The sequence below is a fragment of the Zootoca vivipara genome, chromosome 9, assembly GCF_963506605.1.
Source record: "Zootoca vivipara chromosome 9, rZooViv1.1, whole genome shotgun sequence".
In the NCBI taxonomy this organism is placed as follows: Eukaryota; Metazoa; Chordata; class Lepidosauria; order Squamata; family Lacertidae; genus Zootoca; species Zootoca vivipara.
Window position 1 is genome coordinate 213,294 of NC_083284.1, and position 27,769 is coordinate 241,062.

The 27,769-nt window shown below is 51.2% G+C and overlaps 2 protein-coding genes across 2 annotated transcripts; one reads left to right on the forward strand and one right to left on the reverse strand.

Moving 5' to 3' along the window:
* The first annotated feature begins 1,519 nt into the window (after positions 1 to 1,519).
* On the forward strand, positions 1,520 to 12,271 carry LOC132592668 (interleukin-12 subunit beta-like). Its single transcript, XM_060279107.1, has 7 exons — positions 1,520 to 1,623; positions 3,455 to 3,567; positions 4,965 to 5,219; positions 6,408 to 6,519; positions 7,577 to 7,764; positions 9,660 to 9,826; positions 12,152 to 12,271. Exons 1-7 carry the CDS (start codon positions 1,520 to 1,522, stop codon positions 12,269 to 12,271), a joined length of 1,059 nt encoding a protein of 352 aa, XP_060135090.1.
* A 6,316-nt stretch (positions 12,272 to 18,587) lies between these two features.
* LOC118094302 (neurofilament light polypeptide-like) lies at positions 18,588 to 26,620 on the reverse strand. Its single transcript, XM_035134556.2, has 3 exons — positions 25,520 to 26,620; positions 23,836 to 23,960; positions 18,588 to 22,703 (listed from the first exon to the last, which is right to left on the reverse strand). The coding sequence occupies exons 1-3, from the start codon at positions 26,537 to 26,539 to the stop codon at positions 22,637 to 22,639; spliced, it is 1,212 nt and encodes a 403-aa protein (XP_034990447.2). The 5' UTR covers positions 26,540 to 26,620; the 3' UTR covers positions 18,588 to 22,636.
* Positions 26,621 to 27,769: the final 1,149 nt, after the last annotated feature.

Below are 27,769 nucleotides of genomic sequence, written 5' to 3' on the forward strand. Positions count from 1 at the left end.
ATTGAGTGGGCACCTGTGTGGGGCAAGGCCATCTCATAGGGAAACTGGTCCCATGTGGTTAAGGGCTTTATTTACGAACAATCACACCTTGAACTTGGCCAGGTAGTCAATGGGCAACCAGGACAGATCTCTGAGCACTGTGTGTGTTGTGCAAGTGAAGACCATTGAGGGCACAAAGGTCTGGCACTGCAGCGGATGGGCAGCCCCTGAGCCCCCCACACCCCCAGCTCCATTGAGGGCCAGGGCTTGCTTGGGGTGTGGCTGTAGATGTGGCAGTTCCTGTGGGTGGGGGGTGGGCTGATCCTCTCTGCAAGCGCCCAGAGGTGGGCGGTGGTGGGTTACCTCTTCCTCCTCCTCAGCTCTGTGGTTTGGGGAGATTTCCCTTGCCCACTCATTCACCTCCTCCCTGCAGGACAGGGAATATAAGACGGGTCTCCTTCTCAGCCCTTAGACACACACAAGAGCAGCTGCCTCCCCAGCCTGAAGGTAAGGACTCTCTTTGGGAGGGGCGGTCCTGAGTCTCTCTTTGGGAAGGGGGCTTTGTGGCACAGGCAGGGCTGGATTTACGGTAGGCTGGATGAGGTCCTAAGCTATTGAAGGTAATGGGGCCCTTTCTATGTCCAGCTGTCCTTGGTCAACAAACAAATGTCACTTTTGTTGTTGTTGAATATATGCTATATGGTAATTGATGGACTTAATAGGTATCTCAAGCCATTTGAAAAAATTCCTTCAGTAGCACCTTAAAGACCAACTAAGTTTATATTTTGGTATGAGCTTTCGTGTGCATGCACACTTCTTCAGATATCTGAAGAAGTGTGCATGCACACGAAAGCTCATACCAAAATATAAACTTAGTTGGTCTTTAAGGTGCTACTGAAGGAATTTTTTTATTTTGCTTCGACTCAGACCAACACGGCTACCTACCTGTAACTCAAGCCATTTGCACATCACAAAATATGTATTTTATCCAAGTAATTGTTGAACTGAAATACAATTAAGAAGTATATTAATAGTGAAATAATTACTTAAAATGATTTTTTTATTCGTAACAAACTTAATAATGCAAACACATTGGCATTTGGCAATAACACAAGTTCCTTTAGAAACACAATTTACAAAGACTCATAATCTATTTCATTTGGTTTTTTATCCTATACTTTGGAAATGTACATCCATTTTTTTCCTTTAATTTTTTTGGGGGCCCCCAGGAGAGTGGGCTCCTAAGCTACAGCTTGTTTATCTTGTACGTAAATCCAGCACTGGGTGCAGGGGCTGCCCAGTGGGAGCAGCTGGCTTCTGGGGTACAGGCTTTGGAGGAAGGCTACCCAAAAGGTTGGGGGGAATCAGCTTTGGGGGAAACTCTGAGGCAAAGGTCTGAGGGACATTTCAGAGGCGGGCAGCAGAACCCCAAGCCCGTGGGGAGGTTCATGGGCAACTTAGCAGGACAGTGCCAAAACAGAGGGCAAGAAGGCAGTAGTCTGGAAAGAAAAGGCAGTTGTGAGGTGGAGGCTTCGGGCCCATGGGGCCAGGAGATGAGGCCACCAGCCTGCAGCAGTGCCAGGCCCCAAGGGGCCCCTTGAGCAGCCTCCTCTCGGGACAGCCAGCCAGAAAGTCCTTCACACAGTGCAGAGTTAGCATACGGAGCTTTCAGAGCTTTCTTTTCTCGTGGGAAGAAGGGGGTCCACCAACCTTGATGGCTTTAAAGGGGGATTAAACAAACTCATGGTGAAGAATAGAGCTATCAATGGCTACTATTGATAGCCATGTTCAAATATATGAAAGGATGTCATATGGAGGAGGGAGAAAGATTGTTTTCTGCTGCTCCAGAGAAGCGGACACGGAGCAATGGATTCAAACTTCAAGAAAGAAGATTCCACCTAAACATTAGGAAGAACTTCCTGACAGTAAGAGCTGTTCGGCAGTGGAATTAGCTACCAAGGAGTGGGGTGGAGTCTCCTTCTCTGGAGGTCTTTAAGCAGAGGCTTGACAGGCATACGGTATGTCAAGAATGCTTTGGTGGTGTTTCCTGCTTGGCAGGGGGTTGGACTGGATGGCCCTTGTGGTCTCTTCCAACTGTATGATTCTATGATTCTACTAGCCAGGATGGCTATGCTCTGCGCAGCAATGCTTCTGAATGCCAGTTGGTGGAAACCACAGGAGGGGATGGTATTGGTCTTGTACTCGGTCCTGCTTGTGGGCAGGCACCCCCAATGGGCAGTGGGTTTTCTATGCCCCCCCAAGAGAGGCAGAGGGTGGAGGCAGACAGGTCTGGTGGCAGGGAGTGGGGTCAAGATGCCGCTGGAAGTCTCTGGCCCTGACACTGCTGGTGGTCCCTGCTGCCCCAGAGAAGCAGACACGGAGCAATGGATTCAAACTACAAGAAAGAAGATTCCACCTAAACATTAGGAATAACTTCCGGACAGTAAGAGCTGTTCGACAGTGGAATTTGTTGCCAAGAAGTGTGGTGGAGTCTCCTTCTTTGGAGGTCTTTAAGCAGAGGCTTCGTGACCCCATGGACAAGAGCACACCTGCCTCCCGCAGTTTGGTCAGACTCATGTTCGTAGCTTCGAGAACACTGTCCAACCATCTCGTCCTCTGTCGTCCCCTTCTCCTAGTGCCCTCAATCCTTCCCAACATCAGGGTCTTTTCCAAGGATTCTTCTCTTCTCATGAGGTGGCCAAAGTATTGGAGCCTCAGCTTCACGATCTGTCCTTCCAGGGAGCACTCAGGGCTGATTTCCTTCAGAATGGATAGGTTTGATCTTCTTGCAGTCCATGGGACTCTCAAGAGTCTCCTCCAGCACCATAATTCAAAAGCATCAATTCTTCGGCGATCAGCCTTCTTTATGGTCCAGCTCTCACTTCCTTACATCACTACTGGGAAAACCATAGCTTTAACTATACGGACCTTTGTCGGCAAGGTGATGTCTCTGCTTTTGAAGATGCTGTCTAGGTTTGTCATTGCTTTTCTCCCAAGAAGCAGGCGTCTTTTAATTTCGTGACTGCTGTCACCATCTGCAGTGATCAAGGAGCCCAAGAAAGTAAAATCTCTCACTGCCTCCATTTCTTCCCCTTCTATTTGCCAGGAGGTGATGGGACCAGTGGCCATGATCTTGGTTTTTTTGATGTTGAGCTTCAGACCATATTTTGCGCTCTCCTCTTTCACCCTCATTAAAAGGTTCTTTAATTCCTCCTCGCTTTCTGCCATCAAGGTTGTGTCATCTGCATATCTGAGGTTGTTGATATTTCTCCATGGGGTCACGAAGGAAGAGTTGGGGACACGACAAAACAACAACACGACTTGACAGCCATCTGTTAGGAATGCTTTGATGGTGTTTCCTGCTTGGCAGGGGGTTGGACTGGATGGCCCTTGTGGTCTCTTCCAACTCTATGATTCTATGGAGAGATTTGGGTTTTCCCTTTTTGGTGAGCCGCTTGTCTTCCTTCCTGGGCAGGATCCTCCAGCGCAGTCTCTCCTCACAAGGCTTGAAGATGATGGCCATGACATTGCTGGCCCTCCTGGGCACGGCGCTCATCGCAGAAGCCTCCGTGGCTTTTCCCGCCAACTGTAAGTGCCCCAGAGGCAACCCCCCCCATCTCCGTGGGCCCAGAAGGGAAGGGGGGAGGATGGAATGTGCTCCACAAAGGGCTGTGTGTGTCTCTGCATGAATCTGTGCACACAGATGCTCAGAAGGAGGGAGAGAAAAGCAGGCTGCAGCCAGATGTGCTGTGTAGCTCCTGTGCATGCCCCCCATCATAGGAATTTGTGGGGGGGGAGCCTGTAATTGCTCAGTGGGACTTCCCTCATACTTGAACTGGAACCTGCAGTTAGTGCAGAATGCTGCAGCACGATTGCTAACAAGAGTGTGGCCTTGTCATCATCTAACTTCTGTACTCAGAGGTCTACACTGGTTTAATAATAATAATAATAATAATAATAATAATAATAATAATTTAATACCTGCCCGTCTGACTGGGTTTCCTCAGCCACTCTGGGCAACTCCCAACAGGATATTAAAAAATAGAACCAAACATTAAAACTTCCCTAAACAGGTTTGAGGGACGCGGGTGGCGCTGTGGTCTAAACTACTGAGTCTAGGGCTTACCGATCAGAAGGTCGGCGGTTTGAATCCCCACGATAGGGTGAGCTCCCATTGTTCGGTCCCTGCTCCTGCCAACCTAGCAGTTCAAAAGCACCTCAAAGTGCAAGTAGATAAATAGGTACTGCTCCGGCGGGAAGGTAAACGGCGTTTCCGTGCACTGCTCAGGTTCGGCAGAAGCGGTTTAGTCATGCTGGCCACATGACCCGGAAAAACTGTCTACGGACAAACGCTGGCTCCCTTGGCCAGTAAAGCGAGATGAGCACCGCAACCCCAGAGCCGTCTGCGACTGGACTTAACAGTCAGGGGTCCCCTTTACCTTTAAACAGGTTTGGGCCAAGTTCAAGGTATTACCGTTCATATATAAAGCCCTTAAAAACTTGGGACCAGTTTACCTGTGAGATCACCTGACCCCACAGGTGGCCACTCCACTGCTTCAATTAGCAGAACTGGCCCTGCTGCAGATGCTACATATGTAATACCCCCATTCCTAAGAATGCAATCATTTGGTGTGGCAGCATCTACACTTTGGAACTCCCTGCCTATTGACATTAAGCAGGCACCTTTGCTTTATTTTCATTTCCGCGCCTTTTTAAAAACATTCTTGTCTAGACAAGCCTACCCAAACAGTTGATTTTTTTTTTTTTACAGTCAGGCGGTGCATAAATTTTATGAAATAAATAAATAAATAGGTTGGGCAGGAGCTGCCTAATAATAATAATAATAATAATAATAATAATTTATGTGTATGTCACCCATCTGCTTGGATTGTCCCAGCCACTCTGGGCTGCTTCCCAACCATTAAAAGACCACAGTGCCCTGGCCACAGCTTTCCCCCCAATTCTCCCTCTCTTCCCCTCCCCAGTGCAGGTTGGGGACATCAACCAGAAGGTGAACCTGACGTGCGACGCTCCGACAGGGCAGCGGGTGAGCTGGGAAGTGGAGGACGGAGCCCTGGTGGAGATGGAAGAGCTGCCGCCCTGGGGTCACCTTCTGCGCCTCGGCCCGCTAGACCTCGCCTCCGCCCGCAACTACACCTGCCGGGGAGCTGCAGGACAGGTGCTGCGCAGAACCTTCCTGGCCGTACGCGACCCGGACTTCCCGCTCTTCCTCCGAAAAGGTGAGGAGGGGGACCCCTCGTGGAGCCCGCGATTAAGTCCAGCGGCCTCCGTTGGGCTCCGACATTACGGCTGGGGCGGGCGAGTAGAGACCGGCCTTTGGGCATTTCGGATCATAGAATTGTCATAAGAAATGGACTTGGCTTGGATAGCCTAACTCCAGCCAAGGGACTTGGAATCCCTGAGGGCCGCTATCGCTCAGAGATTTAAACAGAGGCTACAACCAGGTGAGAGGAAGCAAGGAATCTTTATTGCACCTGTTGTAGCAAAGTCTCCCCTCTCACCCTTGCAAGGAGGTGAGGAGCTCCCAACACACGTCGACAACAATTTAAACAATCCGAGAAATTATCTGCCCCCTTGACATAAAGACCACCTCAAAACGTAACGTTAAGGTAATAGAAAAGGGTTGTCCAGCAAGCCCTGAGCAGGCGCCAAGATCCTGTTTTCCAGTTTGCTTTTCAGCTTGTCAATGAAGATACTTTGTGAATGGCTCTTCCTGGCCTGTCTGATACATTCTATCCATTCCTTTGCATATGGTAAATACTCTTGGCCCCTGAGCCCATTGATGCAAACCTCCCCGCATTCGTAAACAAAGCACCTTCATGTTGACAGAACTGGCCTTCTTTGACTGGTCCAACCAGTTTGCAGATTGGCGACCCATCAGCACTCCATCTAATTCTAGGAGTTCCTGGCTAAAGAAGTGGTCAGAGCTGACCCCAAAATACCCCACCCACCCCAAAGACCATCATAGCCAATCACAAATGAACAACCACACCCTTGGCCAACCCCAATCTCTCTCACCATCAAAAGAACACAAGCGGGCGCTCCTGCAGGGGGCGCTGTTGCGCAAATGGATACGGTCCTTTTTCTTACGCGGAAAAGGATCTTAGCGATCATGCGCGACGAACCCCGATTGTCTTGTGACAGAAACAAGGAACTGTAGCGTTGGACGGGACCCAGAGGGTCATCTAGTCCAACCCCCTGCAATGCCAAAAAATCACAGACTGGTAGAACTGTAGCGCTGGAAGGGAACCCCAAAGGTCATCCAGCTAAACCCCCTGCAATGCGGAAATCACAGCTCAGGGATCCCCGACAGGGTGGCCTGACAGATCATTTGGCTCCAGCGGTGGGAAGGGAAGGGCAGGGCAGCCGCCAGCGTCCCTTTTAACCACTCTGCCCGCTCCCTGCAGCTGGAAAGGCAGAAGCTGAGGTGACCTGCGAGGCGCCGTCGTACAGCGGCACCTTCAGCTGCTGGTGGAAGACTCAGCACCCAGCCGCTTTCCGGGCCCGACTGCGCCGCAAGTGAGTACCTAAGGGAGCCTCCCCTCCCTCCTCTGTCCAACCGGGGGGGGGGGGCTCGCTTTGAGGCAGGACCTCTTTGAAGGGCCTGGAACATCTGAGGCATCAGGGGAGATGGGGAGGAGAGCGAGGAGGGGGCTTCTGGGTGGGGGCAGAGCAGACACACGCCCCCTCGCGGCCGCCAGCTGGCAGCTTTGAGCCCCAGGGCTTCTCGATTTAGGACCCCCCCTTAGAATCATAGGATTGGAACGGCCCCCTCCCAAGGCTCTCCTTGCCCCATGCAGGAATAATAATAATATAATAATAAAGGTAAAGGGCCCCCTGACCATCAGGTCCAGTCGTGTCCGACTCTGGGGTTGCGGCGCTCATCTCGCTCTATAGGCCGAGGGAGCTGGCGTTTGTCCGCAAACAGCTTCCGGGTCATGTGGCCAGCATGACAAAGCTGCTTCTGGTGAACCAGAGCAGCGCACGGAAACGCCGTTTACCTTCCCGCTGTAGCAGTTCCTATTTATCTACTTGCACTTTGACGTGCTTTCGAACTGCTAGGTGGGCAGGAGCTGGGACTGAGCAACGGGAGCTCACCCCGTTGCAGGGATTCGAACCGCCGACCTTCTGATCAGCAAGCCCTAGACTCTGTGATTTAACCCACAGCGCCACCTGGGTCCAGTATATAATATAATAATAATTTATTATTTATACCCCGCCCATCTGGCTGGGTTTCCCCAGCCACTCTGGGCGGCTTCCAACACAATAATCTATTAAACACAATAATCTATTAAACATTAAAAGCCTCCCTGAACAGGGCTGCCTTCAGATGTCTTCTAAAAGTCTGGTAGTTGTTTTCCTCTTTGACATCTGTTGGGAGGGCGTTCCACAGGGCAGGCGCCACCACCGAGAAGGCCCTCTGCCTAGTTCCCTGCAACTTGGCATCTCGCAACGAGGGAACCGCCAAAAGGCCCTCGGTGCTGGACCTCAGTGTCCAGGCAGAACGATGGAGGTGGAGACGCTCCTTCAGGTATACTGGACCGAGGCCATTTAGGGAATCCCCTTCTCTCCGCAGAGGACCGGACTCTGGCTGCTGCCCCGCAAGAGAAGTTTCTGCCTCTCCGGGCGAGGTCCGCCTCCAGCTGGAGGACTGCTCCCCCTGCCCTTTCGGGGAGAAGACAGAGCTAGAGCTGGAGCTGGAGGGGCTGGGCGACGACGGCAGCTATGAGGCTCTCCGGAGGGACGTCAACATCCAGGACATCGGTAGGGATGATGCCAGACCCCCGGCCCTCCACCCCACCCCGCTCGAGAGTCCAAAGGAGGCATAAGGAGAAGCCCAGCATCTGCCTTTGAATGATACCCGCAGAACTAGGGCAGAATCACAGCGTGGGAAGGGCCTCCCAAGGGCCATCTAGTCTGACCCCGGCACTGCTTAGAGTGGAGCTGCTAAGAAACTGGGGCAGCTGCAGTTGGGACTGCCTATATGGAATGGCTCTATGGGCAGGGACATTTCCTCCCTCCTGAGGCTTCAGCCCGGTCTCTCCCCCCACCACACATTGGACTACAACTCCCACCAACCCTTGCAGCCAGGGTGGCTCTTGTTGGCTGGTGCTGATGGGGGGTTAAAACATCTCTGGTGGCGGGGGACAGCAGCTTGGGAGGCGGAAAGGTTGCTTTCAAGTCTGAAAAGCAGGTGATGACGTCAGTCCCTGTAGTTCCGCTGTCAGGGATTTCTCTTGATGGCTTTCTGCTGATTTTCTGCACAGCTTATCTTGCTTCTCCCCTGCAGGGGGCGCAGTGGTCTTGCAAAGAGCTCTGCTTCCTCACATGGGTAGGCAAACTAAGGCCCGGGGGCGGATCCGGCCCTATCGCCTTCCAAACCCGGCCCACAGACGGTCCGAGAATTAGCATTTTAATGTTTAATAGATTATTGTGTTTTATTTTTCTGTTGGAAGCCGCCCAGAGTGGCTGGGGAAAACCAGCCAGATGGGCGGGGTATAAATAATAAATTATTATTATTATTATTATTATTATTATTATTATTATTATTATAGCATGTTTTTACATGAGAAGAATGTGTCCTTTTATTTAAAATGCATCTCTGGGTTATTTGTGGGGCATAGGAATTCGTTCATATTTTTTTCTTCAAAATATAGTCCGGCCCCCCACAAGGTCTGAGGGATAGTGGACCGGCCCCCTGCTGAAAAAGTTTGCTGACCCCTGCTCTAACATATCAAATTCTGCTTTTTTGGGGGGGGGGAAGTTAACTGACAAGCCCCTCACTGGTTGAGAATGCCTCAACCAAAAGATCATCTGCTGATGGTTCCCAAAGTGGGTGGTAGCGCCCCCTGGGGGTGGTGGGATTTATCGAGAGCAGACATGTCCAACAGGTAGATCATGATCTACCGGTAGATCACTGGATGTCTGCGGTAGATCACTGGTATATCATTGGCTCCCCCGAAGAAAAAACTGTGACTCCCCTAAAAAAAGCTCAACATTTACATCCTACCAGAAAAACTCAACAACTTTGACCGGAACCCCAAAAAGGGGGTAGATCACTGCCAGTTTTTAACTCTGTGAGTAGATCACAGTCTCTTGGGAGTTGGCCACCCCTGATCTAGAGGGATTCTAAGTAGTAAGGGGGGGCATGGGGCACTGGAGGTATAAATGGCTCTCCAACTTTGAAAAACTGGTATTACACTGGATCAAATTCCTGTAATACTGTTGAATTAATCAAACTAAATTTTTATTTATTAACTTCATATACTCCCCTTTGTCCAAAATTCTCAAGGCAATTCACAGCATGAAAATACAAGATTAAAACACAAAATACACAATAAAAACTGGGGGCGGTGGAGCAATTGTTGCCAGTTTTGAATTTAATTGTGTTATCTTCCTCAGTGGGTTGTACAAACCACTATTTTGAGAAATGCTTTTCATAGGTTGGGTGGTGCTGGGGGTGAGTTTATGGCACCAAAGGGGCAGCAGCCTGAATATTTGGGAGCCTCTGATTTAGATGATCTGGGCCTCTCAGTAGTGAAAGGCAGTAGCAGAATCGCTGGTCAGAGAGGGGCCCTCCTCACCATTTCCCTATTGTGGGAGGGAGGGAGGGGGCCCTGGGTGAAGCCTGACGGCTCTTGTCATTCCTCCCCTTGCAGTGAAGCCAGACCCACCAGAGAAGCTGGCCATCCACAAGGAATTGGGGGCAAAGCTGAAGCTCAGTTGGGGCCCCCCGGCCTCTTGGCCCTGCTCCTCGGCTTACTTCCCCCTGCGCTACCACCTGAAACTGGAACATTACGATGGCACCCAGAAGGGAGTCAGCAGCGTAAGTAACCAACTGATTTTCAGTACCAGTATGTCTATTTCTTCCCTCACCAAGTTGGTCAAGGAGATGGAGCTACTCCCCTATGAAGGAAGGTTGCAAAGTTTGGGACCTTTTAGTTGAGAGAAAAGGCAAGTAAGAGACAACATGATACAAGTTTTTAAAATTATTCACAGTGGCCTTGAGAAAATGGATACAGCTTGTTCCCCCTTCTCTCATAATACTAGAAGTTATGGACATGCAATGAACCTGAATGGAGGGAGATTCAGGAAAGAATCTGAGTCTGTGAGCCAATGATGGCCTCCAACTTGGATGGCTGTGAAAGAGGATTGAACAAATGTAAGGAGGAAAGGGCTATGGAGGGCTACTAGGCATGGTGGCTAAGCTTTGCTCTCCACATCCAGAGGCGGTAAATGCTTCTGAATCCCAGTTGCTGGGAACCTCTTGTGCTCAAATCCTGCTTGCAGGTTTCCGACAGGCACCTGGCTGGCCATTGTGAGAACAGGATGCTGGACTAGATGGGCCACTGGCCTGATCCAGCAGATGATCTTCCTATCTTCTCTGCTTCTTCATAATGTTACATAGCAGTATGAAGTTCCAGGCACTTACCCGGGGTCTGTGCTTCCTTTGGAAAAGATGGCACAGTAGAGTCTGTGGTGTCTTTATGATATAGGGTTCATCTAAACAGATATACAGGCTGGGTCTAGGTGGGGAGAGTTCAGAGCATTCACCTCCCGAGATGATCCTGTTCCATCCACTGCTGCAGTTTCAGATTCCAAGAGACCCCAGACATCATGTCTGACCCTCTCTGCAGCATAGCAGACTTCCTCCTCCAACTTGCAAAAGGGACACTTTTTTCCTGTTCACTTCTCTCATTGCTCACTAGAACCCTGGAAAGTTCCATCTCCAAAATCCAGATGTGTCTTTTGTGGGAATGTTAGGGATGTGGATTAGGATATATTATTAGATAGATCCTATCCAAGCTTGTGTTAGCAAGCTTCCAATATCAGCAGAGTGACATTCCCCTTTTGTGCGCAGCAAAGCATGAGCGTTAGGTTCGCTAGAATCTCTATACCAATATTATGCTTTATACTTCAATATTACACTTCCTGGCAAAGTCCCCTTTGTCCCTCTTAAAAGAAATACACAACACAGTGTTTATAAAATAAGATAGAGTTTACTTACAGTTTCATCCTGAGTTAACAGCATAATCTCAGAAAAGCAGGCTTGCTTAGAAAAGTTACAAATATATACACGTGGAGACTACTTAGTAAAGTAAGGCTCCATTTGGTCTCACTCTTGGCTGCAGGCCAAGAGTGAGAACCATTCTAACTGGAGATTCTCTGGAGATGTGTTCCCATCGAAGGATAGAAGGCTAAGAGAGAGAATGGCTGCTGGCTAGAGGCTTTGTCCCAGCTAGTCCATCTCATTTGCATGTCTTTAGGAACAGGAACTTAATCAGGTGTCCCTCCAGGTACGTTCCTGTTAGTGGACACTCTAGGAACTGTTGTGACTTGTCTGCCCCAGTGTTCCATCCCACAACTTTTACCTTGTTGATTGCTTTCACTGATGGGCTAATGACAGGCCACCACCAGCCTTTGTTCTTCCAGTGATGTCCATCTCGATTAAATCCAACTCTTGTTGAATCCAAGAATTATGGGGGACTTGCACCCACAACATCTGGCGCTCAAAACCTACAACGATAACATACTCAGCCACTTTCCCACGTGTTAAAAGGAGCTGAGAATGGGTGAGATCTCCTGACCACAAAAGGCCATCCCCTTCCATCATCGGGACTCCCCCACCCACTGCCAAACTGGGCCAGGCCAAGGCAAGGGCTTCTCCAGCCCAATAGTCTAATCCCAACATCTTCCAACCAGTTGCCCACAAGTGAGGCACAGTGGCCTCAGCCGACTCCCCTTCTTCTGTTCTTTGTCCCCAGAACCTGATCTTGGAAGGTATACTGCCTTGTGCAGGGAGGAGCTAAGGCAGAAGTAGTCAATGTGGCAGCTTCCATATGCTGCTGCTGGACTCCATCTCCCAGCATCCAGCAATGGTCAAGGATGATGGAAGTTGGAGTCCAGCAACAGCTGAAAGGCTACCATTTTCCCACCCACATTCTCTGGACTTATCCTGGCTAAGAGCCTCTTGCAAATAGTTTGGCTCAGTAGGTGGGCCTGTGAGCACCACGGACTCTGGCCATGGCCAACGGGAGAAGCTGGGACCCCTCTGTGGGACCCCCACATCAGAGAGCCGCCTCCTCCCCCCAGCAGGCCCTGGCTCTGCCCCTCTTCCAGCCCAGTCACACCTGGTTTGCCCTCCTTACAGGACAAGCTGGAGGAAACCATCGAAGATGCGGAGGCTGTGCATCGTGTGCAGATTCGCTGCCAGGATCCGTTCACCAACTCAACGTGGAGCCTGTGGTCGCCCTGGGTCACCGTCCGATGAGGACGCCTGGCAGGACGCAGCTGCAGCCTCTCTTGGGGTACCCAGCCTGAGGCCTCTCCACAGAATCTGCCTTGCAAGCCTCCAGTTCTCCAAGGAGAGGTGTGTTTTCAGGAGCCTGTTCCTGGGGTTGCAATCTGTTTCAACTGTTTTTAATTCTGAATCTTAAATCCATTCATTTATTTATTTATACAAATGTTTCTCTACTGCTGTGCAGTAAAGAAAAATGCTAAAACTGTTTACAGCAATAAAATGTAAAACCTTAACTGTTTTGGAAGCGTGTCTTCTTAATTGCTAAAACTGTTTACAGCAATAAAATGTAAAACCTTAACTGTTTTGGAAGCGTGTCTTCTTAATTGCCTGCGGGGGCTGGTGGAATAGAACTTGCTGCAGCACCTCCTGACAAAGGGGAGGTAATAAAGTTTCAAGGACTGTATCAGGGCAGTCTCGAGCAGGTCGGGCGCTGAGGGGCGGAGATCGCTCTGGCGCCCCCGCCCTCGCAGGGCGCAGCATGGTTTCCGCGTGGCTTTGCCGCACAGCACCCCACCTACCGGCCCGGCGCCCTGGCACACCGCGCCACCGGGAGTCTACCTAGAGCCGGCCCTGCACTGTATAAAGAGCTGGTCTTCTTTCATGGCTTCCAATAGATAACCACCTCCTTCCACCAGATAAACATGGACCCATTAAATGTGAGATATAGCATTTCTGGAACTCTGAACTCACCATTGGAGGGTGATAAGAGGAATAACAAAGAAATATGGGCTTGACTCCGTCTGGTCTTGGTCTTGGTCTATATCACTTATTAACAGTGGTACAAAAATCTCCCTCCCACCTCTGTCCCAGCAGCCACTATGGAGAAATTATCTTAATGCTTTAGATCAGGGGTCCCCAGACTTACCTGGCTTTGGGGAGGGTAGCGGAGTGCGCGCGCAGCGGGCCGGAGGGTGGGGGAGTGCGCGCCTGTGCGCATGCGCACACACACTTACTGGCGCGGTGGCGTGCTTCCAGGTCGGAAAAATCGTCGAAAATCGTTTGTGTGCATGCGTATGGGCCTCCCCCCGACCCGGAAGTGCCTCCCCCGACCCGGAAGTGCACTGGAAATGACCTCTTCTGGATCGGGAGAAGCCCATACGCATGCGCACAAACGATTTTCGGTGCTTTTTTTCCGATCTGGAAGCGCACCGCCGTGCTGCATGCCGTAAGAGTGGGCGGCAGCGGGGTTTTTCGCGGGCCAGATTGGGAGGCCAATTGGGCCGCATCTGGCCCGCAGGCCGTAGTTTGGGAACCCCTACTTTAGATGGAAGTAAACCCTGTGGATGGGAGCTTAATCATTAATGGAAAAGACTTTCCAAATCTGTTTTGATGCCGTGGATGCCTGCCTACAAGGCTTAACATCTGTACAGTACATGCATTTTTTCTGGAAGGCAGCACTTTATGCTTGCAATGGTTTTTAAAATGTTCAATAAAGTTCATGCATGAAAGGCGAAACCTGAGCCCTGAGCTCCAGTTGTCAGAGTGAGTGTGCCTTAGCAGGCTCTCAGCAGGCCCTGCTCCCTGCCTCCCTGCCTCCCCCCTCCCATCTCTTTTTTCCTCTCCCTGCTTCCTGGAACAAGGGAACTGAATCTCTCTAAAATGGATGCCAACCCAAAGACTGCACGATCCTTTTTATAAGAAAACAAAGCACTTTTAGTTTTAAGTCATTCTGGAAACTTTTCATATTTGCTTTACCGCCAGCAGATGGAGACTAGTTCACCGTAACATCTGGAAACTGTAAAATTTCACTTGTCTACAAATCTAAATGTCTGTGATTTATTCTAGCCTAAGCATTGTTACAAACGTTGGGCACCACCCCCACTCTCTGCCAAACAGTAGCAAGATTCCAGGAGGGTTCCAGGCACTAACCCAGGGTTGGGTTCCCAGTAGGAAGATTGAGGTGCAGCAGAGGCTAGTGTCTTTAAGAAATATGGTTTGTTGACACATTTCTACACCTGTAAGTCTACAATGGAGGGGGGGGGTTGCAGAACATTATGCCTCAAGAGAGCAGGATCTGTTTCAATCTCCAACCCAGCCATGATGCACAGTAAAATCTAGTGCTCTGAATTGGGGTGGGGGGAGTGGTACCCTCTGATGTTTTGTGTCAGCCTCTCTATTGTTTCTGGAAGGCTACTTGGTGTGGGATGTAAACAGGTGCAGTCAAATTCACAACAATTCCTAGAGCGTCCACAAGGAGGACCACATGGAGGAACACCTGACCAGGTCAGTTTTCTGTTCCTTCACACATGCAAATGAGATGGAAAAGGTGGCAGATAAATTCACTGGCCAGTAGCCATTTCCCCTCTCTTGGACCACACACTTCGAGGAAGCAACATCTTAGTGAGGAGACTCTTTCTAGCTTCCAGCCAAGAGAGAGAGGAAGTGGAGTCTCACTACATATAAGTGAACTTCACATGTATATACTACTTTTATCTAAGCTAGTCTACCTCTTGAGTTGTGCTGTATCTCAAGAAGCTTGTAAGTAAACTCTTTTTATACCTTTAAAAGAGTACTGTGTCTTTTCTTTTCTTTTAAGAGGGATAAAGGGGAAAATCCAGGAAATATACTTTATTCTAGAGGTTTAAGCAAACCTGTGCCACCGTTTTCTGCTGTGCATTGAAAGAGAATGTTACTCTGCTAAGTTTGGAGCTTGTTAACACAAGCTAGGATAGGATATATCAGTGATGGGCAACCTTTTGAGCTTGGTGTGTCTCAATTTGCCAAAAAACCAAGCATAACTCTGGTGGTGTGTCACTTTGAGAAAAAAACCATTCTTTCACGATATTTATAGTTTAAATAACAAAAATGTATAATTGTAATATAAAACTGTATTTAATAAACCAAAAACTAATTATTTAACCAAACCAAACCAAAAGCCCCTTATTTATTTATCACAACGTGCCCAGAGTTGTTGAGCTTTTTGGGGGGAGCACCTGACCAAAGTTTTGGAGGTTTTTTGGGGGGTGCAAAAGTTGCTTTGCTTTTTGGGGGGGATGCCCCAAAGCTGCTGTGCTTTTGGGGGGGGAAGAGAACAGAAATAAATGATGAATAATACCTTCGCTGGAACTAACACGCAGCACCGACATAGTCTGCCAAAGTGCCAAAAATACCAGCACAGAATGGGTTAAAAAATGAATGCTGTTACACCCAATCATAGTCTGCCAAAACGCCAGAAAAAAACAGCTCAGAAAGGGTTAAAAAACCAATCTCTGGCTACCAGCAACAACAATAACAAAAAAGGATCCGGGGTTTTTAACAGCGGAGACAGGCTGTAGTAGGAGCGGGAGAACAAATGGGGGGGAAACAACAATAACAGCATGAATGGGCCGATGGGGCGTGTGCCAGCACGAGGGCTCTGCGTGTCATGTCTGACACGCGTGTCATAGGTTCACCATCACTGGGATATATTAAACAAAATCTCCTCATCCAACATTCCTGAACATTCCCACACTTGGGTCATGAGATAAAATGGGGGTGAGGAAGTCAGCCCATGACTTTCATTAAGACCCTCCCCTTTTGCCCTATAATTCAAGCAGCAGAGACCTACCTACCTGTTGTGAGAATGATGTAAGATATCTCCTCTGCTGGAAGGACGAGTTGCCAAAATCAGGGCTCATGTGATGCCAAGGCACAGAGAGAGATGGTTCTCATCAACCAGATGCAACAGCAGAAATATACCAGGGGTGGGCAGTGCAAAGCCACACAGAGGGAGAGAAGAGGGGACCCCTTCAGGTGGCCAAATTTGGGTGTCCTGGTTAGGAGCCAATTAATGTATTCTTTTGTATTTTTACTGCAAAGGAGGGGATGGAGGACTTAAGAGTTTGCAGTGCCAGAAAAGCTAGCATGGCCTTGGGTAACTCTCTACTTGCTCAGACTGTAGGGAGTAGGGACTTTATTTGCTGCTGCTGCTGCTCATTCAGAACAACTACCGGAAGCCAAGCCTGAGCAACAGAGGCATCTCCCACAAGGTCTGGCGGCTGCAGCAACAGAGGCTCTTGAGGGCCACACACTCTCTAGGGCTAGGCTGCTGTGGTTTGTGGGGACGGGAGCCCCTCACCCAAAGGGGCTGCAGCTGCTTGCAGCGCTGCAGGAGTAGGAGTGTTGTTGTTGTTGTTGTTGTTGTTGTTGTTTAGTCGTTTAGTCGTGTCCGACTCTTCGTTACCCCATGGACCAGAGCACGCCAGGCACTCCTGTCTTGCACTGCCTCCCGCAGTTTGGTCAGACTCATGTTCGTAGCTTCGAGAACACTGTCCAACCATCTTGTCCTCTGTTGTCCCCTTCTCCTAGTGCCCTCCATCTTTCCCAACATCAGGGTCTTTTCCAAGGAGTCTTCTCTTCTCATGAGGTGGCCAAAGTCTTGGAGCCTCAGCTTCATGATCTGTCCTTCCAGTGAGCGCTCAGGGCTGACTTCCTTCAGAATACATAGGTTTTCCTTCAGAATAGATAGGTTTGATCTTCTAGCAGTCCATGGGACTCTCAAGAGTCTCCTCCAGCACCATAATTCAAAAGCATCAATTCTTCGGCAATCAGCCTTCTTTATGGTCCAGCTCTCACTTCCATACATCACTACTGGGAAAACCATAGCTTTAACTATACGGACCTTTGTCGGCAAGGTGATGTCTCTGCTTTTTAAGATGCTGTCTAGGTTTGTCATTGCTTTTCTCCCAAGAAGCAGGCGTCTTTTAATTTCGTGACTGCTGTCACCATCTGCAGTGATCAAGGAGCCCAAGAAAGTAAAATCTCTCACTGCCTCCATTTCTTCCCCTTCTATTTGCCAGGAGGTGATGGGACCAGTGGCCATGATCTTGGTTTTTTTGATGTTGAGCTTCAGACCATATTTTGCGCTCTCCTCTTTCACCCTCATTAAAAGGTTCTTTAATTCCTCCTCACTTTCTGCCATCAAGGTTGTGTCATCTGCATATCTGAGGTTGTTGATATTTCAACAACCTCAGTAGTAGTAGTAGTAGTAGTAGTAGTAGTAATTTATTTATTTATTTATTTATTTATTTATACATCGCCCATCTGGCTGGGTTTCCCCAGCTACGCTGGGCGGCTTCCAACAAAAGATTAATAATAATAATAATAATAATAATAATAATAATAATAATAATAAATTTATTTATACACTGCCACTCTGGGCTGCTTCCAACACACATTAAAATACATTAAAATATCACAGATTAAAAATTTCCCTAAACAGGGCTGCCTTTAGGTATTTTCTAAATGCCAGGTAGTTGTTTATCTCTCTGACCTCTGATGAGAGGGCATTCCACAGGGCGGGTGCCACTAAATGGGTGCCATTTTAATGGGTGCCATTAAAAATACATTAAAACATGTCATTAAAAACTTCCCTAAACAGGGCTGCCTTCAGATGTCTTCTAAATGTCAGATAGTTGTTTATTTCTTTGACATCTGATGGGAAGGCGTTCCACAGGGCAGGCACCACTACTGAGAAGGCCCTCTGCCTGGTTCCCTATACTGTAACCCCACTTCTCGCAGGGAGGGAACCGCCAAAAGGTGTCTGGGCAGAACGATGGGGGTGAAGACGCTCCCTCAGGTATACTGGGCTGAGGCCGTTTAGGGCAGAGGTAGGCAACCTAAGGCCCGGGGGCCAGATGCAGCCCAATCACCTTCTAAACCCGGCCTGCGGACTGTCCGGGAATCAGCATGTTTTTACATGAGTAGAATGTGTCCTTTTATTTAAAATGCACCTCTTGGTTATTTGTGGGGCATAGGAATTCATTCATTTTCTTCAAAATCTAGCCCGGCCCCCCACATGATTTGAGGGACAGTGGACCAGCCCACGACTGAAAAAGGTTTAGGGCTTTAAAGGTCAGCACCAACACTTTGAATTGTTCAATCTTCAAACATTGAATTGAATCTTCAGGAGGCACCCTGAAGATTCAATATTGTCCATAACACAGACACTGGGCAAGTTCCTCCAGAGAACTGGGGAGACCAAGTGCCCAAGAATCATAGTTAGAAGGCATTCCAAGGGACATCTGCCCTGAAATCCAGGAATCACAGCTAGAGAATCCCTGGCAGATGGTCATCCAAACGTAAAAATCTCTGATGAAACAGAATCCTAGACTTGTACAGTTTCCAGGGAACTGCAGGGGGCTGCACTAGGTGACTGGGGTTTTCAGGGAAAATATGAAACCCTGGAAAGCTGCTGCCTGCCAGAGTAGGCAACACTGGGTTAGATGAGCCGATGACGCACCCACTCTTTCACCTCCCCCTCAAACCTCGGGTTCAAGAGCCTCAGCCACACATAATTCCACAAATATTTATTGATCCGATTCTGTCACAGACATAAAATGGGAGCAGCTGGTGAAGCAAAGGAGACTGCAGGCCTGATTCTGCATGTATGTGTGTGCATGTGTGTGGGGGGGGGCTTCATCCCTTGCCCTTTGCATTTAGCTTCACTTCCCCCTCCCTTGAGCAAAAAGAGCCCCACCTGCCTCTCACAGCCCACCTCTGAAAATTCCCTCCTCCACCTAATTATGCCCTTTTAAAATGTGTTGAAGGGTTATTGGGTTGCTCATTTTTGTTTTTAGAATGTATTTTGTGTTTTTATATTACCGTATTGGCCCGAATGTAAGCCGCACCTTTAAAATTGGAGGAGGGAAAAGGGAAAAAAGGAAGGGGAAAAAATGAATATAAGCCACTCCATTCTTCGCTACTCCTGGCTTCCTACTGGGGGGGACAGGGACTGTGCTGTGCTGCGCTGGGCTGAGCTGCGAGCGCCTTTCCCTTTGCTTGCTCTCTCCCTTCCTGGACCAACAGAAAAATTGTATAACAAAATAAAAAAAATTCCTTCCAGTAGCATGAAAGCCAATACCAATGACAAACTTAGTTGGTCTCTAAGGTGCTACTGGAAGGAATTGTTTTGTTTTGTTTTGACTACGGCAGACCAACCTGTAACTTAATATTGATATTGATAACAACAACAATAATCATAGAGTTGGAAGAGACCACAAGGGCCATCCAGTCCAACCCCCTGCCAAGCAGGAAACACCATCAAAGCATTCTTGACATATGCCTGTCAAGCCTCTGCTTAAAGATCTCCAAAGAAGGAGACTCCACCACACTCCTTGGTAGCAAATTCCACTGCCGAACAGCTCTTACTGTCAGGAAGTTCTTCCTAATGTTTAGGTGGAATCTTTAGGATTAAACAACCCCCTTTCCCATACACCTGATCCTTTGCTTGGATCTCGCCAGCAATTCTTAGAGGCCAGCCCATTTTCCTAAGGAGGCCCATGACCCATCCAGTCCAGCATCTGGCTGACCAGATGAGGGAGCCCACAAGGGTGGCAACAAAAGCCCAAAGTGTGCAGAAAGTGCTTTGGAGAAGGGAGTCCCTAAGAAAAGAGGGTCTTTAGCCGGAAGCAGCCCCTAAGGAGTAGGAGGATGTTCTTTTACAGCAGGGGATGGGGATGGAAGAGGCAGGGGCAAATCCTGCCCCCAGCACACGTTATTGAGGAAAGGGGTGAGGTGAGATAGGAACACTGTATCCAGGTTTGCAAGCTGCCTGTGCAGGGACCGGGGCTGCCCTGTGGAAGGTCAGCCGGGGGGCAGAGGAGAGAATAAAAGACCCTGCTTGGGTCAGCAGAGGAAGGGGGGAAGGGACCTTGCAGGATCCCCAATCAGCAACCCCCCCCTTGCGTTAGGAGGCTGCAGCCTCACTGGTCTGCTGGCAGGAGGGGGGCATTGTGGGAATAGAGGGCAGCTTCTCTTCCCAAGGGTGGGGGCTGCAGCCTTCCCAGAGCAGAGCACCCCCCCCTTATTGGGGTGCTTCTAAGGACACAGCCCCAAACAGGGCGGTCTGGGGAGCAGGCAGCCTCTCTCCCTCAGCCCCGGCTGCATTGCCTGGGAGGGGGCTGTGGGGGGTCATTGCGTGCAGTTTCACCCCCCAGTATCCGGAGGGGGCCAGGGTGCGTGTGTATATTTGAGGCTCTGGTTTCCCAGGGCACAGTGCTTGAGCAGGGGAGGGGGTAATGGGGTCACCCCACCCCCGTTGATCTTGAAGGAGAACTGGGCAGAGGGGGTATTGTTCATTCCAAGTTTGGGAGAGGGGAGAGGAAGGGAAACCCCAGGATATTATTACAGTGGAACCTCGGTTTATGAACACCTCGGTTTACGAATTTTCGGTTTACAAACGCCGCGGACCCATCTGGAACGGATTAATTCACTTTCCATTACTTTCAATGGGAAAGTTCACTTCAGTTTATGAACAGACTTCCGGAACCAATTACACCCATGCTTCGGGTTAAGTACGCTTCAGGTTGAGTACTCCGCGGACCCATCTGGAATGGATTAATCCACTTTCCATTACTTTCAATGGGAAAGTTCGCTTCAGTTTATGAACGCTTCAGTTAATGAACAGACTTCCGGAACCAATTGTGTTCATAAACCGAGGTACCACTATACGGTATTATTTATTGAATTTATATACCGTACCGCCCTATATCTGCACCATGCACATATTCAGGGGTAGGAGCAGCTGCTTCCAACAAAGCTGTTCCAACAAAGAACAGCAAGTGTTGAAAACTCCCTTTTCTCAAAACTTTGGCTCCCAGTCTGAGGAAGGGCATGATTCTGCTGAATACGCAGCATTAAAAACACTTTTTAAAGGTGGGGGTTCCCTCTTAAGAACAATCTTAACTGGACCATGAGCCGCCCCCAAACCAAGCCCCCCACTTGGTGAGTCCCCTGGTGCAGCGCAGCAACTCGCTGAAAATCGCGTCTGCACAGGTGCCAGAAATCGCGTCTGCACAGGCGCAGGATATCGTGGGCACGGGTGCTCATGTGCACACGATCCCGCCCACGGAGGGATCTCCGCTGGAGTGAGCCGGCCCAGGCAAGGTAAACCTTGCCGACCCCTGCATTTTACACATTCTGCAAAATGAAAACTTTGTGTTTCTGTCCTCTCCCCTCCTCTTCCCCTCTTCCTTTTGTGTTGTCTTTTATATTATAAACCTGAGGACAGGGAGAGACTGTCTTGGGGTTTTTTGTTTGTTTTGTTTACTGATTTATGAGCAGTTCTGAGAGCCTTTCGGACCAAAGAGCTGGCCTGGATTGAGGCCTTGGCTAACAGGGGGGGGGGCACTACTCCACCCTCAACTCTATATTTCACATATGAAATATTCCAAATAATTAAATGCCCTTCTTTCCCTGGAAGCCCTGCTAGGCTCCCCCAGTCCCAATTCTGCACCCTGTTCCACAGTCCCCCTGGGGACAGCATCAGCTTCCCCTCCGCAGGCGTCCACATTGACTCCACCCACAGGCACTGTGGGGGGGGAGGAAGGGAGCCATGCAGCCCTCAAAGTGGGAGAAGCAGTGCAGCCCCTTCCCCTTCCAGAGACCCCTTTGCCCAGCTAATGCAAGGAGGCAGCCACCACCCTGGCACAGCCGCCCCCCACTATGCGTCCCAATTAGCCCAGACCTTGCTGAAAACACATTAATTAAGTAGTACAAAAAATAAAAACCCCTCCGCCATGCACCCAATTTCAGGTTGCAAGGCTGCTTATTTTCCTCCAAAGATGAGGGCAGTGAGGGGGTTAAGAAGCAGGGGGGCAGTCTCACTATATAATAATAATAACAATAATAATAATAATAATAATTTATTATTTGTACCCCGCTCACCTGGCTGGGTTTTCCCAGCCACTCTGGGCGGCTTCCAACAAAAATTTAAAATACATTAAAATGACACACATTAAAAACTTCCCTAAAGAGGGCTGCCTTCAGATGTCTTCTAAATGTCAGGTAGTTAATTATCTCTTTGACATCTGATGGGAGGGCGTTCCACAGGGTGGGTGCCACCACCGAGAAGGCCCTCTGCCTGGTTCCCTGTAGCTTTGCTTCTCGCAGTGAGGGAACCGCCAGGAGGTCTTTGGAGCTGGACCTCAGTGTCCGGGCAGAACGATGGGCGAGGAGATGCTCCTTCAGGTATACTGGGCCGAGGCTGTTTAGGGCTTTAAAGGTCAACACCAACACTTTGACTTGTGCTCGGAAATGTACTGGGAGCCAATGCAGGTCTTTCAATGCAGGGGAAGGGGCTGCCACTGGAACCAGGAGGGTCACACACGCGCGCGCGCACACACAGTGGCATCTCATGGCAGACTAAAAGAGCAGAGCTGGATGAGCAGGGGGTGAGGCTGGCCTGGGGAACCGGCTCCTCCACCCTCCCTAGAGCCATGGGGGACACCCAGTTCCAAGGCCAGCTGGGCACCAGCCCACCCACTGAGGGCGCAAGCAACTTTATGGGGAAACAGGGAGGTTCAAGGGGCAGGGACGAGGAGGAGGAGGTTCCTTTGCTCCCGACAGAACCATCTGTCACTTCATCAGGGGTGGCAAGGAGGAAGAAGAGGTCAACCACATCTCCTCCCCTTCCAGCAGTTTCCTGAAAAAGAAAAGGGGGGCATGGTTTACTACACCTCAGCCACAGAACACAAGTTTTGAATGCAAAGGATTCTAGATAATACAGAGGAGGCCAGAGCTTATTTTGGGGTTCAGGGCCAGATGGACTCCAGTCTCTTCTTAAGTGCACTCTTTGAGGCTGTTTTAAACTTTGGCCCACAGAAGGAAGGAGACGGGAACCAGAATCAGCCTTCTTGGAACAATTTGACTGCCCTTTCTGTCATTTTGCATTTCTTAGTACAGAAAGTATTGAGCTGATTGTGCAGATATCTTTCCTATTCTACTTAATTCAAGAGGGTTCTGGGAGCTTCTCTATGTGAAAGAAACAAGCAGAAGGTTCCTGATGTTTGGGTTATTGCTTCAGAGAAGCTGAGTACAGCTGGCTTCAACTGGTCCTGTTATCTTTTTCTGTCAAGGTCATGCTGACCATAATAGTAAGACCAGAAGGAGCCTGGGTTTCACTTTCTGTCTCTCTTTCTGTCTGTGTGGTGTTCTGTATATAGTATGCTTAGTGTTAAGGTTTAGTCTTATGGTAAGTTTAAGTTAAGTTTGCTGCAACTGAATTTCTTATGGACAGTGCCAATCCTGAATGTATTCGATTTGTGACCATTGTGCTCATTTGCCTCCAGTAGCAGTAAAGGTCTGCTGGATGAAATATCCATTGCCTCTGGTCTGTTTTTTGGGAATCCTGCAACATGTTTAAGTTTTTACTCCGCTAACTATACGTCGGAGTTCTGCTCTGGATCAATATTGAGTAGAATACATGACACTTTTTTGCCATAACAGAGAGCATATTTTACAGCCACCCATACACATGTGGGCAAAGGACACCCAGGGAGTCAAGGAGCAGCCAGCATGGGGGGGGAGAGCAGGGGGGGCTGGTGTGCATCCCGGGGGCGTGGCGTGCTGCCCACAGGGATGTGGCGGGCGTCCTGGAGGCGTGGCATGTTGCCTGTGGGGGTGTGGCACCCAGCACTGGCGGGGGGCAGCCGCGATGGCACCCAACCGGGATGGCGCTGCTGGGGGCGGTGCATTCCCCCCCCCTGCGCCACACGCCTCTTCATCCGCCACTGCACGGAACTGCCCAATGGGGATGGGGCTGCTGCAGCGCTTACTTGTAGGCAGCGATCTCTATGTCCAGGGCCATCTTGACGTTCAGCAGCTCCTGGTATTCACGCATGTAGCGAGCCATTTCTTTCTTGGCTTCCGAGATCTCCTGCTCCAGTTCTGACACTCTCTCCTGGGGGTGGGGGTGAGGGTGGGGACAAGGAAAAAAGGGGAGACTGTAGGCTGGAAGTGATGAGACCCACCCCTGAACATTAACCCCTGAAAGCACAGAAGTCCCCGCCTCTCCCTCTTTCTCACACACAGCCCTGAACTACAGCTGGAAGGAAGCAGACGTTTCTCTTTCCCCATTCCTGCAAGATTGCCTTCTCCAGGGAGATCACCTCCTGCCCACCACCCTGCAGGTCCTAAGAACTGTGCTTAAGCATGGAGCGTAGCTGAAGTAGGAAGGGTGGGGGAGAGGAGACACCTGCCTCTTGCACTCCTGTAAGCACAGAATCGTAGAGATGGAAGGGACTCCAAGAGTCATCTAATTCCCTTGCCCCCAGGATATGTGTGAGACCTCCCAGCCTCATTTCTCCCCTTGACCTCCCCACCACCACACACAACCACTTGCCCTGACCTTCTGATTTCTGCCTCTTTGCCCACTCAGCCGCTTTTCTTTCCTCCAGATCCTGTGGGAGGTTTTAGTCTCAGCCAAACCAGCCTCTCATTTCTCACCTTGGCTGGGCACTTCATGCCAGGCAATTTAAATGTTGGCCAGAAGAGCTCCATGAAGGTACAGAAGCCCAGACAGCATTGCAGGAAAGGGGTGGGGGTGGGGGGCATTCAAAGCCAGCCAATTCCTAACCTAATAGCCACTTAATCTGCTACACATGGGAGGTTTAACCCGACAGGCCTTCATCATTAAATCAATCTGCCTATTAATAATAGAGGAGCTGTAAGTGGTTGCGGGGCCATCCTGCCAGGGCACCTCTGCCTTCCCTCCCTGAACAAGCCAGTCCACAGAGGTAGTGCCATCCCCACGCCCTCCCGTCGCTCAAGGGCAGGAGCAGGACCTGCCCTGAAGAAGAGGCAAGTGGAGGCAGGAGAAGGACCCTAGAGAAAGCTGAATGCTAACAGAAACTGGGCAAGGGCATAAGAACCTCCACATACACTGAACAGGAGTCTGGCATAAGCAACCCCCTCCCCATCCATGGATCTGATGTGCGGCAAGGGAGACAGAGGGACAGGAGTCGGAGGAGTGGGGGGGGGCAGAGAAGAGAAGCTGCCTGGGAGACAAGAGCATCCCAAGGACTCCTGGCACTACACATGACATGGGGGGCTGGGAGGAGGATTGGGGAGCCATCTTGGCTTTCCTCAAAGATGTCCGTGTCATCGACAGCTATAAAATGCCCCACAAAATTGTGCTGGCTGGAGATTTTGGCGGCAGCGAGGCTGAATCCAGAGGAGGCAGCAGAAGGGGAGGCCCTTCCAGAGTTGGCGCCCTCTACATGCTGCTAGGACTCCATCTCCCAGCATCCCAAGCGTCAGACATATGGAGCCCCCCCCCCTTGAGCAGGGTTCCCAGATGGGGAGCAAGTCGCCGCTTTCTCTTTCCTTGGAAGGACCCCAGGGCAGGCGCCGAGAGCAGGAAGAGCGCCAGCTGGAGCCTCCGCCGCAGAGGGAGAGGCGCATCAAGACCCGCGTACTTGGAGACCGAGAGCGGCGGCCCCCTAACCCTCCCGGCCTTACCTGGCAGCGGGCCACCTCGGCTCCCTGCTGGCCCTCCAGGCTCTCCAGCTGCTTGTGGAGGGAGTCGATGGCGCCGCGCAGGGTCTCGATCTCCGCCGAGCGGGTCTGCAGCAGTCGCCGGTACTCGACGGTCTCCTGGCGGATGCTGCGCACGGCCTCCTGGTTGCGGCTGGCCAGCTCGGCCACGGAGGCGAACTTGGAGCGGTACCACTCCTCCGCCGCCTGCCTGTTCTTCGCCGCCAGGCTCTCGTACTGGGAGCGGATGTCGCGCAGCGCGGCGGAGAGGTCGGGCCGAGCTGCCGCCGCCTCCGGGGCTCCTTCCACTGCCACCCGGGTGGCCGCGGCCAGCTCGGCTTGGGCCACCAGCTCAGCCCGCTCCTCGTCCAGGAGCTTTTGCAGGAAGGCCAGCTCGGCTCGCAGGGAGCTGGCCGCCCCGTCAGCGTCGCAGGTGGCCAGCGCGGCCCGGGCGGCCTCTTCCCGCACGCGGCTCAGCGTCTCCTCGGCGTCCAGGCGCCGGCGCGCCTCCTGAGCGCAGCGCTCGCGGAGCTGGCCGCAGGTGAGGCGCAGGCGATCGCGCTCTGCCTCCAGGCGCGCCTTGTCGCCGGCCTCGGCGTCCAGCAGGGCCCTCAGGGCGCGCGCTTCTTGTTGGTAGAGCTGCGGCAGCCGCGCTGGAGCCCGCTGCTGCCGCCGCAGCGCCTCCAGCTCCAACAGCAGCGCCCGGTTCCGGTGCTCCAGGTCCCGCACCCGCTCGACGTAGCTGGCGAAGCGGTCGTTGAGGTCCACCAGCTGCTCCTTCTCCTGGGCGCGCAGCCCCAGCAACTCCGCGTTCAGGTTGCTCACCTGCGCCAGGTCCAGGCGTTCCAGGGGGTCAGTCAAGGGGCCGAGAGCGGAGGCCGAGAGGCGAGCCGAGCGCCGCGGCACCGGCGAGGAGAAGCTGACCCGAACGGAGCGCGCTGTCCCACCGCCACCGCCGCGGTAATCCTCCCACGGCTTGCGCCAACCAAAGCCCTCGGAGTCCATCGTGGCGCCCGGAGGGACAGAGAACGCGGGACTGCCCTCCAAGCGCGGCGATTGGAGCCTCGCGGTGTCCCTGCTCGCGCTGCCCACTAGCCCTCCCGGCCCGGCTCTGCGCCAACTGCGAACTGCGGCAGAACGGGCCGCCTTTATATAGGGGCAGAGGCAGCCTGGGCAGCCAATCAGGGCGCGCTGCAGCAGGGGCAGGAGAATTCGCTGGTTCTCGGAGCAAAGGCGCTGGAAACGGGAGCGGGAGGGAGCCGGAAATCTTTTAGGAGCCCCCACCTCACATAGGACACCTGCGACCGCGGACGGGCACGTGTTTCTGCCACCCTCAGAGAAATATCAAGCGCGTGAGGAAGGTGGAGGTTCCCTCTCTTCCAAGCAGCGCTGTGACATCTATGCGGCTTCTCTCGGCGCCTGAGACGGGGCTGCGGGCAGGGGGAGCCAAGAAGATCGCCGAAGCGCTCCTACAGGGCCGCCACTAGAGGGCGCTGGAACCGCGGTAGTCAATGCAAGGTGGGATGCGAGGGGCCCTTAGGTGTCGCTCTCGAGCCGCAGAAGGAGCCTGCCAGCGTACAGTACTTCAGCCGCCCTCTCTTCCGCCCCCTGGTCAGTTCTACTGACCCGGCCCCTCATCACCTGGACAATGCAATGACCCGCCTTAGGGCGAAGCCGGTAGCTGAGGCCCGTAGCAATCCTCACTGGGAAGCCGGGCTGTGAAGAGGGACGTGACAGCCATGGAGCCCCACCCCCGCCCACGCGCTGGGTGTGCCGGACTGGGCGCGCTGGGTGGGGGGGGGGGACTGTCGCCATCATCCTTGACCCACGTCCAATGATAAAAGTGTAACTGCCCTGAGACCTCTGGGTATAGGGCGGTATATAAATTCTATTTACAGGTAGGTAGCCGTGTTGGTCTGGGTCGAAGTAAAATAAAAAAATTCCTTCAGTAGCACCTTAAAGACCAACTAAGTTTTTATTTTGGTATGAGCTTTCGTGTGCATGCACGCTCTGAAGAAGTGTGCATGCACACGAAAGCTCATACCAAAATAAAAACTTAGTTGGTCTTTAAGGTGCTACTGAAGGAATTTTTTTATTTAGTTACAGAGAAAAGTGTGGGTTCATCCTCTGTGAGGGGTGAGCCCCTGTGTTGCTGGCTGAGAGTCAGCAGACAGCAAAAGGCATCAAGAATAAGGCGGAAAAGGGGAAAAGGGAAGATGGCGGCGTGATCAGTCC